The 13,512-nt window shown below is 39.7% G+C and overlaps 1 protein-coding gene across 1 annotated transcript in view; it reads right to left on the reverse strand.

Moving 5' to 3' along the window:
• The window catches only part of UGGT2 (UDP-glucose glycoprotein glucosyltransferase 2), a 184,854-nt gene that overhangs the window by 69,137 nt on the left and 102,205 nt on the right, over window positions 1-13,512 (reverse strand). Inside the window, exons 17-20 of the mRNA XM_082700684.1 lie at window positions 6,920-7,084; window positions 6,444-6,567; window positions 6,249-6,347; window positions 4,081-4,175 (exon numbers count right to left, since the gene is read on the reverse strand). Coding sequence (XP_082556810.1) covers window positions 4,081-4,175; window positions 6,249-6,347; window positions 6,444-6,567; window positions 6,920-7,084 — 483 coding nt within the window. The remainder of the gene's footprint in view (window positions 1-4,080; window positions 4,176-6,248; window positions 6,348-6,443; window positions 6,568-6,919; window positions 7,085-13,512) is intronic.

Below are 13,512 nucleotides of genomic sequence, written 5' to 3' on the forward strand. Positions count from 1 at the left end.
CCAGAGTCATCTCTCTTACACCCTGCCTGTCACTATACCCTCCCACTTTTCTAGAAACAACCACTACCCTGTTATGTATTGGTTGTATCAATCTTGCTGTTTTCTGGTTCATCCCCTAAGTATTATCGTTAAACATTTAAGCTGTTTTCAACTTCATATACATCTAACCCTACAGTATGTATTCTTTCCTGCTTTGTTTGCACTTAACATATTAGTTGTGAGATTTGCCAACATTGTTTTGTGTGGCTGTTTTGTACAGAATTCCACAGGATTCTGTAGGATTGTAGAGAATTCCACAGCATGAATATACTCTATTTTATCTATTCTACTGATGCTGGGCATGAATTTTTTTTCCTGTTGGTATTCTACAAACAGAGCAAGAAGAATACAGCGTTAGCCATGAAGTCTTCTTGCCAGAACCTGCTGAAGCTGAATCTAATTAAGCTTCAGACACAACTTCCAGTACAGAGGAGATATGAGGGCTAGAGAAAAGTTAAAAATACTACAAGGAAAAAAATCAGTGAAATTCAGAAAGTGGGATTTTTCTATAAAGCAACTAGCTTGGTCTCTTTAAAAAGTCACTGGACAAAATGCGGATGTGACTGTTCTACAACAAAAGAGACTAATGAAATTTAACAATGAAATGCACTGTGGGAAGCATGTTTGGATCCTGCTTTGAAAAAAGAAGACATCTTTGTTGGAAGGATTTAATGAAGACTTAGTACTAACAATGTGAGGTGCTATTGCAGTTATGTAGAAGAATATCCTAATTTTTGGAAAATGCATGTTGAAGTATTAAGGGATGATATGTGCTGATTTCTACAACTTACTTTATAATGATCTAGACCACTCTTGCCCCTCCTCCCCTACAGATAATTAGATAAATCAAATATAGCAAGATGCTAACAGGTATAGAATCTAGGTGTTGGATATATAAGTGTTCATTACATCAGTCCATTGAACTTTGTGTAGTTTTGAAAAGAAAACATGGTCTCCCAAAAACGGCCCCAGAGAGCCTTAAGGAGAGGCCCCAGTAAGATAAGGCAGCAGTTAGACACAAGCTGGCTACAATGAATTGAAAATGACAGAGGCTCAAGATATAATACTGGAAAGAATAAAACTCCAAAATTATACCACAGATAATTTAGTTAATAAACAAGATCAGGAGTCAGCAAATTATAGCCTGTGGGTGAAATTCCATCTGGAGCCTGTTTTCATAGGGTCCTCCAGGCAAGAAAATGTTAGGTGAAATGATAGAGGAGCCAGAGGTCTAACAGCGAGAACCAGAGAAAGAAACAGATGAACAGACCTGTCCTGGGATTACACTCATCCCTGAGATTTTGTGAAACTGCATATATTCTACACTGGCCTCCCTTAGGAAAATGAGAACTGGGCATGGCACACATTTGAAGGTATTCCCTGAATAAACACTGCTGAATAAAAAGCTCCTCGGAGGGCACCTGGGTGGCTAAGTTGTTAAGTGTCTCCCTTCGGCTCAGGTCATGATCCCGGGATCCTGGGATTGAGTCCAGCATTGGGTTCCCTGCTCAATGGGGAGCCGCGTTCTCCCTCTACAGTTCCCCTCTGTTCATGATCTATCTCTCTCACTCTCTCAAATAAATAAATAAAATCTTAAAAAAAAAAAAAAGCTACTCTGACAAAGCAACTCCGAGGAAGGCAGGTTTAAAAATAATATTAAATCCATTCTGGGCAGTCTGGAAGACTTCACGCCAAAGGTTGAATCTTCTCAGGAGTAACTAGAAAGGGAATTCTAGATAAATTGGATGAATGTGGGGCAAAATCATAAAATCTCTGAACTGAAAAGTAGCCTTTAAGTCAAGTACACATCCAACAGTGAAGTGTGAACATCTAACCACTTATGGGGACTTAAGCACAAACTTTGAGCGATAATTGGCTGTTGTTGACTCAGAGGCAGTCTCTAGGAAAAAAGATAAAAGATAAAACAAGGAAAAGAGTCTAAGTAGGAACATCAGAGATAAACAATAAGAGGGAAATAGTTCCCTCCCTCCCCAGAGTTAGTTCCCTCCCATCACTAAACAAATAAACAAATGAACAAACAAACAATGGGTAACACTGGGGATGAGGTGTTACTAGTGTCCGAATGTGCTACTGTATATTAGCCAAAGTGTTTGGTTTTCAATAAAAAAATTATGAGACATGCAGTCAAATAGGACAGTATGATTTATGCAAAGGAAAAATACCAAGCATTAAAAATGATCTTGGAGGAGCCTTAGATAATGGACTTAGCAGACATATAAATATGTTCAAAGAACTAAAGGGAATCATGATTAAAGAATTAAAGGAAAGTATGGTTATAACAAGTTATTACATTGAGAATAATAACAAAGAGATAGAAATTAAAAAAAAAAAAAAAAGAACCAAATGGCAATTCTGGAGTTGAAAAGTACAATAATTGAAACAAAAAATTCACTAAGAGGGGCTCAATAGATTTTAGTTGGAAGAAGGAAGAATAACTGAGTTTAAAGATAAATCCATAGGACTAGAATGTATAAGACAGAATGAAGAAAAATGAATAGATCCTTAGAGATACGTGGGACACCATTAAACATACCAATATGTGCATAATGGGAGAGCCATACACACTGTAACTACTGGGAAAAGGCAGTCTGTCGGCCTTACAAAGAACATGCTACCAGAAATTCTTGAGAAGGAAGAAGTGACGTACTCCTTAGATCCCAAACACCCTTTTTGGAAAATGCTGGTCTGCAGGCCACTTAAAGAAGTCACAGTGTGTTCTGAGATTATCTAACATGACATGAAAATTCTCCTAGCTAATGTTATGTTTTGTTCAAAATGTATCAACTATTTTTGATGTGGTAGAGCACCTCCAAGATGGCCACCAATGATACCCACTTCTCTGCACTCCTGCTTTGTACTCACTCAGCTGAGTCACTCCTGAATTCTTAAACCCCAGACAATGGGGAAAAAAAATGTTTGTTATTTTAAGCCATTAAGTTATGGGTAATTTGTTATCAGCAACAGATTTATACTTAGCTAATACAAAACAATTTCATTAAATATTTTGGTTTATATTTCTTAGGTGTTTTTAATTTAGACAGACTTCAATGCTCCTCCCTTAGAAATAAAGAAGGTTATAAAAGAGTTTTCTGAATTTTGTTTGTTTTTCTTAGAGAGAATGACAATGGGGGGTTGGTGAGGGAAGCAGGCGCCACAGCCAGCGCAGAGCCTCATGCAGGACTCAATCTCCTGACCCTGAGGTCATGACCTGAGCAGAAATCAAGAGTCAGATGCTTGACTGACTAAGCCACCCAGGTGCTCTTAATAGAAATGTACCCTGTTGAAGTATATTGGTTTGTAACTCTCTAATAACAAAAAATGAAGGTTGATTTAAGGCTTAAAATACTCTTCAGTGAGAAAAAATTTGTTTTTTCTTAAATAATCAGAGAAATAAAGTGTTGCCTGATAATGTGATAAAAAATTGCTCTTATGAGGTTTTGTTGGTAAAAAGCAGATTTGGGGTCATCGTTGTAATGGCAGGATCCAGAACCATTCACTCTGTTTTAATAGCCTATTTATAACTGCTAAGTCTTAGTTTTGGCTGCTACAACACAGTAACCATAAACAAAGCGGCAACAAATGAACGGAAACTTATTTCCCATAGTTCTGGAGACTGGGAAACCTGAGGTCAGGGTGCTAGCCTGGTCAGGTTCTAGGGAGAAACCTCTTCCAGGTTGCAGACTACTGATTTGTCCTTGTATCTACACATGATGGGAAGAGAAGGAGCAAGGCTCTCTAAGGTCTCTTCTTACAAAGGCGCTAATCCCATTCACGAGGGCTCCACCTCGTGACCTACTTACCTCCTCCAGGTCCCACCTCCAAATGCCATCACAAGGCCGATCAGATTTGAACACTGGAATTTTGTGAGGGAATTCCTAAGTTCCTTTAGCAACAATTTGAGGTATTTAAAATGTTCATAGGGAGGGGACTAAAGATTGAATGTATCTTCTTCATTTGGCTTTCTCAAAATCAACAAAAAATTAAAATTTTTGTAGTAAGAATAAACATCTAAAAACTCACCATGAACTTTAATGCATTAAACAGTAGTTTTCGCCCAGATGGTTTGTCAAAATCAGCAATAATCCAGAGAGTAACTGAAGAAATTACATCATCCTCTGAAAGTTTCAAATAGTTTAGTCAAACTACCTCTTCTAAAAATCAAACTAAGATAAGGGAATGTTTCCAGTTAACAACATACATTAAAAATTATCAAAATATTAAATTCAATTTTTTAAAAATAAGCAAATATTGTTAAAGACTATATATACACACACATTGACATGTGTATAAAAATACTAGAAAAGTGTTCTATAAGCTTATAGAAACTAAGATGCCAAAAAGAATAGTCCCTAAGGGACCTATCTGTGGAATTCTTTTATTAGTAGATGAAAATTATATTATGCTTATTATGTTTTCAGTGTTGTTCACAAAACTATCTTCCAGCTACAGATACATTTTTTTCAAACTGATATTTATACCCCACTATATGTAAAATAGATACAGTAAAGCTTATCAGTATATATTAAAAACAGCAATATTTTATTAGCTTATAATTCATTTACTTAAAAAAAAAACTGGCTATCATTAACTTGGCCTAATCTACATCATCTTGTGCCAGCAAAAGCAATACAATTTTTTTTTTTTTTTTCAGAAAAATCTGAAAATTTAGAAGCCACGAAGAGAAACTTTTAATTCTGAAGTCAGTTTAATGGGTTTAATTTCACCTAGGCTCAGCATCTGTCACCTGACATAATACTAGTCTAGTTATCTTTAAAACCTATAGAAAAATTAGTCCCCTCCATCACATGTCCTACTTAAAACAAGAGCTAAAAATCTGCTATATCAAAAACTTAGTCCTGAAGAGATGTGAAGCTATAGTTACTACAGACTCAGTAATATCTATACAATATTACACGAAAACAGTTAACAAGGCTAACATTGAGTCCACATGGAAGCAACTTAGAGTAAGGTAGTGGTATATTCTTTTCAAATAAGAAAGGGAAAGAATTCTAATGTCTTCTTAGCGCAGCACTTTTAACCATCATAGTAAATTGAGAATTATTTCAGAAGTGCTATGTAAATTTCTCACAACTCCATTATTTCTTTACACACTTAAATAATTGCAAGAAAGAGGAATGTAGGTGTTTCTCAGTTAATATTCTTTTAAACTGTTAGAGATTTAACCAAAGGGCATTAATTACAGGCTAACTTACAGGCTAACTTACTTAATACACCTCAGGACCTGATCAATAGATTTCTTCTATTTTTTATTCCCTGTTTCTCTGTTTCCTTTTCATTAAACATAGTCAGGACTCTACTCTGCCATCATACTGAACTGCATTATACTTTATTATTTGTTGGATTTCTTGGAGACAGACCACTTTACGAACATAATATCAAAGATCTGTTAGAAAGTAATTCTGCAGCCATCTGGCCCAAACTTGATTCCACAGCATTCTAAAAAACTGGCTGGGAGGCCTCAGCTTAAAACTCTCATATGTAAAAATACACCACTTACTACACAGTTCATCCTATCTTGAGATCTCTCTCATTGTTAGATGACTGCTTTACACACAGAGATAAAAAGCAGCCTTCTCTTAAATCTTAATGTGTATCAGCTCTCATTTTTTCTCTCTAGAGCAAAGATGGTCAAACAAAACAAAAGGAAACAAAACCAACCAACCCCTACCTTTGCCTATCGGAATAGGTCACTGTGAACCCACTGCAGATGTCCCCATCCAGGCTAAGTCCATATCTGCAAGCACCGTCCTGGATCAGTCTCCCCTCCTTTGTTACAATCCTCAACGTAAGCAAAAACCTTGATGTTGTTTAAGCGAGTGCAGAACTACTCTCCACTGATCTGGGAATTACACTCTTATTCATGCAGTGTGAAGCATCAGTTTACACAGTCCTGAAAAGGGTTTTGCCACTTTCTTAAAAAGGTGAAAAATGGAATAGCTTGCTTTGAGAAAAGGCAAAAAACCAAGATGAACCCCTGCGTATGTAAGATTCAGCAGGGCCAAAGGCCCTTCTCAGCACAATGCTTAGATCCTAACAAAAGACAGACTCTTGACAACAAGACCCCTAGTCAAGTAGCAACATACAAATTCACTATGCAACCACCTTACCAAAACTACAAATTTTGCTACTTTAGGAATGAAGTCAGGAAAATAAAATATGCTTATTACCTTCTTGGGTTAAATAATACATGTTCTCTGCTATTACAGCACTCTTATCTTGTGAATCCAAGAAAAAGAACGTAGAGAAATCTTCAACATCAGCAGTTACTGAAAAATTTTCATATTCAATGTTAAATAACCAATTAATAAAACATTCACAACTCAATAAGCATTTGTAGAAAGTATATGGAAGGATTATTTTACCTGATGTGGATATTAAATTAAGGTACTGCCATTTTGTGTGCAAAATCGAAGGATTTACACGGGGTACAGCATTATTCTTCTCCATAAGGAAATCAATTACATTTGTTCGATCATTTAATACGCCCTACAACAAAAAAATACTACTGAGGTAATCTAGGCAATTTATATGCATATATTTTAAAGTTCTGCACAGAATATACTTAACAACTATGTCATCTAAATAAATAAGTAATGTAGGCAATAAGGATTCATACAATAAATTTCTTAACAAATTTGCCTGTAAAACTTTGAATTTTCTTTCCAATTAAGCAATTTTTGATGTAATTATGCATAGGTAAGCTTAATTAACTAATTACTACTTTTAAGTTAATTGCTAAGTGATCAGGATGGAGATTTTTGCCATGAAAAGATATTTTAGTACAGAAATCATTTTTAAGCATCATTTATCATGTATTTTCTCATAAGTGCTTACCTACCGTCAAAACCTCCCTCTGTAAATTTATAGTTGTATCCATCATTCTGTGAAGAACATTTGTTTCCAGCTCTTCAGCATTCAGCTGCTCAAGCTTAAAGGGTTCTCCATTATAAAGGGCTTGAGGCAAAGGACCCAGGCCAGTCATCCTGTAAAAGCTTGCTCCTTCCTGTTTAGTTCAAAAATGCCAGAGAGTTAAACTGAATATGGCTGTCTGGAAAAGAAATGCTTATGAACACGCCATAGTTTTAGATGCCATAGAAAAAAATGTGAACGTTGCTAATCGAACCTGTCCTTTCCAAACATTTTTCAAAGGAATTCACCCACATAGAGCAAGAATCAGGAAGCTTTTTCTGTAAAGGGTCAGCTAGTACCCTTTTCAGGCTTTGTGGGCCGTCCGGGTTCTGTCTTAATGACGCGGCTTTGGTGCCCTTCCGAGCCCAGCCATGAGTCCCAATGTGGATGTGGACTGGAATGTGGACCCGGATGTGGACCCACAGCGAGGTCCCGAGAAAACGGTGTATGTAGCGCCAGGCAGTGGGCGGGCAGGATTTGCTGACCCTCATATAGGACATAACATTTTTTTTTTTTTCTAAACCATCATTTACCTGTATCAGAGAGTCATTCATCCCTGCATTCATTAGTTTAATAAACATCTACTGAATTCATGCCCTCGGCATTCGGCTAGATGCTGCAAATGCAGAGCTGAAAGTCTGCCCTTAAGAGGTTCACACAGACACAAAACAGAGCCAGGAAGAAAAGTCTAGCCAAGCCTGAGTAAGGGCCGGGGGAGTGAGAGGGAGAAGCCTGTGGGAGGGAGTGGCACCGGAAGTCTTAAAGGATGAGTAAACATTTGCCAGGAAGACAAAGTGGAAAAAGAGATTCCATGTGAAGCGAGACAGCACAGCAAGGAATGGAGGGGGAGAGAGGAAAGAGTGTATTTAGGCAATGGCCAGTAGTCTTCTGTGTCTACCAAGGGCAGAGCTACATATGCGGGCGCGGTCAGACCCAGGGGCAGAGGCCAGATCCTGAAGGTGCTCGACACCTGGGTTTGCTCTTGTGAGTGATAAAGTGAGACTAAACAATTCATTTGCTATTCACAACTATGTATTATTATAATTATTATTGCCAACGCTCTCAAAATCACTGTGAAGCTAAACAGTACCATTACACCCATCTCACAGATGATGACATATGATAACCTGCCGAGCCATCCAGCTGCTGCATTTTATTAAAAATTTTTTTTTAATTTTTCACGTTTTTATTTAAATTCTGGATAGTTAACAGTTAACTGTAGTATTAGTTTCTGGTGTAGAATTTGGTGATTCATCACTTATATACAACACCCAGTGCTCACCACAAGTGTCCTTCCTTAATATCCATATCCATCCCCCATTTAACCCATCCCCCTGTCCACCTCCCCTCCAGCAACCCTCAGTTTGTTCTGTTGAGAATCTGTTTCCTGGTTTGCCTCTCTTTTCTATGCCCCCTCTATGTTCATCTATTTTGTTTCTTTAATTCCACATAGGAGTGAAATCATGGTATTTGTCTTTCTCTGACTGACTTATTTTATTTAGCATAGGACTCTCCAGCTCCATCCATGGTGTTGCAAATGCAAGATTTCATTCATTCTTTTTTTTTTTTTAAAGATTTTATTTATTTATTTGACAGAGAGAGATCACAAGTAGACAGAGAGGCAGGCAGAGAGAGAGAGGGAAGCAGGCTCCCTGCTGAGCAGAGAGCCCGATGCGGGCCTTGATCCCAGGACCCTGAGATCATGACCTGAGCCGAAGGCAGCGGCTTAACCCACTGAGCCACCCAGGCGCTCCAAGATTTCATTCTTTTTTCTGGCTGAGTAATATTCCACTACCACTACTCCACTATACATACATATCACATCTTCAGTAGATGAACATTTGGGCTCTTTCCATAATTTGGCTATTGTTGATAAAGCTGCCGTAAACATAGGGGTGCATATATCTTTTCCAATCAGTATTTTTGCATCCTTTGCATAAATACCCAGTAGTGCAATTGTTGGGCATAGGGTAGCTCTATTTAACTTTTTGAGGAACCTCCACGCTGTTTTCCAGAGTGGCCGCACCAGCTTGTGTTCCCACCAACAGTGTAGGAGGGTTCCCCTTTCTCTGCATTCCCACCAAAACCAGGATTTTGCTTGTGTTGCTACTGCATTCTAGAAACAAAATTTGCCTTAGAGCTCTTTTACCAAGAATCTGAACTCTTAATCACTATATTATCTCTGCATTTATTGGGCACTTAGGGTATATGAGGCTTATGAATGCATATAAATAAAATGCAAATTCTATCCTTTAATGTAGATGGTTACATTACGAACAAGGGTGAACATAGCCTGCAGGGTTACCCAGGAGGGCATGGTCGATTCCATCTAGGAAGACGGTAAATAATGGTAAGGAATATGATCAGATTTGCTCATTTTAAAAAAGACAACGGTGGCAATGGTGAGAAAGAAGGACATGGGAGAGCATGCCCTGGGAATGGTGGTCAGGGACTCTTGCCCTAGTGTGGGAAGGAAAAAGCAAGAGCCAAGACAATTCATGGTAATGTGCAAGGGGAGAATGAGGCAGTTTCTGAAACACTCAGCTGGCAGGACGGACAGACCATAACAATGTACTGTTTGGGACCGTATGAGAGAAGCAGCAGCTTAGGATGACCATTAGGCAAAGCATCGGTGGCCAAGATGAATGATGATGCTAGCTTCTAGGATAGGGCATATAAAAGAAAAAAAAAAAACCCATTTGGGGCCCCAAGGAAGGTGATGATGGGCTTGGTTTTGGATTCTTTTAAGATGCTTAGAGGGAGGCCTCCAGCTAGCTGCATACATGGGTACGGACCCCAGAAAGAGGTCTCTGCTAGAAACACAGGCCCCCTAATTTACTGCGTTACTTCTAATGAGGCAACCTGTCTATTCCAAAAGCTTTAATTACCACAAATAAGCCAATGACACTGAATTTTATAATTTTAGCCCTGTTAGACTAAGTTCCTAAACAGGCTTAATACCTAATCTAACTGTAGCTTCAGTCTCCCTCAGAAATGTAGTCTGAACCCATCCGTCAGGAATGTTTCCATCCGATCCGTACCAGTAAGTCTGCCACACGGGCGTTCTCCATCCCCGAAGAAAGATGAACTAGTCTGCCTGGCTCGCCTCTTGCTTTTCCCCTCAGGAAAAGCCACTCCCCGAAACATTCCCTTTCTTTGACTAGTAACATAGCTGCCCCGCCCTCCTTCTCTAAAACCTTCCACTTGGTTTAACTCCTCAGAACATCCCTCTGTTTGTTAGAAGGGATCCTGCCCTAGTCAGGAATCATGTTAAAAAGCCAGTTAGATCTTCAAAAGGTACTTGGTTGAATTTTTGTTACCGAACAGATCTGGTGTTTCAGAAACACAGGCACAGTGCCCGCAAACTCTTTGATTTCATGGTCTTTCTTGCCATTTGTGAAAGCTGTGGGGCAGTTTCTGTTGGTTCTTTTCTGAGCTACAGACAAACCCATACACTTCCACCTTCCAACAATGGCTTCTGAATAACGGACAATGCCCTTTCCGAATACGGCAAGGCGCGGTCTCTTCACTGCTTAACATCCTCTCAGATTTTTTACTGTTCCCAAGGTCTTCGACTGTTCTGAGTTCAATTTAATATTGTTCACTGTGCAAGCCGGCCCCCTACTTCTCCAGCTCACCCTGTGACTGTCCCTCCACGACACAAACACAACACCTGACTCTGACCCACACAGAGGCAACAGCAGCTTTTCATAGCTCTTCACGACTCAGGACCTCCTGACATTTTTTCTCTGGGAGGCTGATCTCCTGTCACTTTCTTATTTTCTTGCATCCAGCTCCTCCTCCTACTTCAGGCCTCAGAGATGAATTCCTCACATCCATCCCCAGAGTACTTCTCCCTCATCCTACATGTTGTGTGTCTGGAGGCCCCTTCCAGTCAGCACTCGTGTCCGTCAACCTCAGGGATTTCATTGTGCTCTTTCTCCGATGCTTTCCTTCCCTTTGCTTCCTCTGTTCTTTCTGAGTCTTCTGGATGGAGTCTCCAGTTGTTTATCACTTATTCTTACATTCATTTCTTTGTATTTGTCTCTCTGTTCTATTACATTTTTATTTTACTAAAATTTTTCAAGACACCTTCCTTGTGCTCTATTCTTTTACCCACTGTGTTGTGCTTTGAACATTTTAAGTTCTAAATAAATAATTACCTCTTGAAAGGGCAAAGTTTAGAGGAAGAGAGAAAATTAGGGGAACAGGAGTTTGGAGAATGAAGGCCTAAACGTGTTTATTTCGTCATGGAGGAGTCAGAATGACTTTCTAGGCCCGAAGAGGAAGATGGACAAGGGGCTTAGGGGACTGACAATGTCTAGAATAACGTTTGGGAGGGGCAAGGAGTGGGGAGATGAAGCATGACTGAAGGGCTCTCACGTAACACAGAGTCTGGCCTAAATTAGAGGTTGGACAGATCTGGGAAAGAAGGGCCAACAGGAGACTGAAGCTGTAGATCATCACAGGACAGCCACGGGGAAGGAGAGCAGTGAAACAGCTGGAAAGGGAATTGTGTACTCACACACTTAAAAGAAAAAAAAAAAAAAAAAAGCAACTTCTGAGGAGCGTTTGGTGTCCTTAATCTTTACAAAGATACTTAACACTCTTACCTTTAGGAGACAATGACTGCAGACACTCAAAAAAGTAACACTACTTAAATACTCATTTCACTGCTTAACTTTTTAAGAGTAAAAGTGGGGTTTCTGATTAAATATGGTAGATTTATCCACACATATGCTCATCTGTCTTCTCCTCACATATTTCACGAAAGTGAGAATATAATGATAGAAAATATGAGCCCACAAGGGTAAAGAAAAACAAGAGAAAAGATAAGCAGGTAAGCAAAGCAAAAAGGGGAGTCACATCTGTGCAGACAGAAGAGAACATGGCATTTTCAGCATCCCTGGAGACGCCTGGTGCCTCAGAGGGAGGGTGAGAGTAGAGGGTGGACATGCCCTAGAGTCTGCACTCGGGGCAGTTGCCTCTCAAGGCCCCTTTCTCAATGCTGCAAAACCACAGGGTCCTTTTCTTTCTTTCTTTGGGGGCAGTGGTGGATTAATAGACTATAAAAATTTTTTTTATGTTCAATTAGCCAGTATATAGTACATTAGTTTTTGATGTAGTGTTCAGTGATTCATTAGTTGTGTATAACACCCACTGCTCATCGCCACACGTGCCCTCCTTAATGCCCATCATCCAGTGACCCCCCCACAACCCCTCCCTTCTGTAACCCTCAGTTTCATTCTGACTCCAGAGTCTTTTGTGGTTTGTCCCCCTCTCTGATTTCTTCCCATTCAGATTTCCCTCCCTTCCCGTGGTCCTCTGTGCTACTGCTTATGTTCCACATGAGCGAAACCATATGACAATTGACTCTCTCTTCTTGACTTATCTCACTTAGCATAATCTCCTCCAGTCCTGTCCAAGTTGATGCAAATGGTGGGTATTCATCCTTTCTGATGGCTGAGTAATATTCCATTGTATATATGAACCATATTTTCTTTATTCATTCATCTGTTGAAGGGGATCTCACCTCCTTTCACAGTTTGGCTACTGTGGATATTGTTGCTGTGAACACTGGGGTGCAGGTGTCCCTTTATTATGCCTGTATCTCTGGGGTAAATACTTAGTAGTGTGATTGCTGGGTTGTAGGTTATAGCTCTATTTTTAACATCTTGAGGAACTTCCATACTGTTTTCCAGAGTGGCTGTACCAGTTTGCATTCCCACCAACAGTGTAAGAGCGTTCCCCTTTCTGGAGGTGCTGGGTGGCTCAGTTGGTGAAGCAGCTGCCTTCAGCTCAGGTCATCATTCCAGGGTCCTGGGATCGAGCCCCACATTGGGATCCCTCCTTGGTGGAGAGCTTGCTTCTCCTTCTCCCTCTGCCCGCTGTTCTGCCTACTTGTGTTATCTCTCTGTCAAATAAATAAAATCTATTTATTTTTTTCAGTATTCCAGGATTCATTGTTTAGGACCACACCCAGTGCTCCATGCAATATGTGCCCTCCATAATACCCACTACCAGGCTCACACAACCTCCCACCTGCCTCCCCTCCAAAACCTTGTTTGTTTCTCAGAGTCCACAGTCTCTCAGGATTCATTTCTCCCTCTGATTTCCCCAATTCACTTTTCCTTTCCTTCTCCTAATGTCCTCCACGTTATACCTTATGCTCCACAAGTAAGTGAAACCATACGATAATTGACTCTCTCTGCTTGATTTATTTCACTCAGCATAATCTCCTCCAGTCCTGTCCATGTTGATACAAAAGTTGGACATTCATCCCTTCTGATGGCTGAGTAATATTCCATTGTATATATGGACCATATTTCCTTTATCCATTCATCTGTTGAAGGGCATCCTGGCTCTTTCCACAGTTTGGCTATTATGGACATTGCTGCTATGAACAATGGAGTACATATGGCCTTTCTTTTCACTACATGTGTATCTTTGGGGTAAATACCCAGTAGTGCCATTGCACGGTCATAGGGTAACTTATTTTTAATTGTTTGAGGAATTTCCACA

The sequence above is a fragment of the Mustela nivalis genome (genome assembly GCF_964662115.1).
Source record: "Mustela nivalis genome assembly, chromosome: 15".
Lineage (NCBI taxonomy): Eukaryota > Metazoa > Chordata > Mammalia > Carnivora > Mustelidae > Mustela > Mustela nivalis.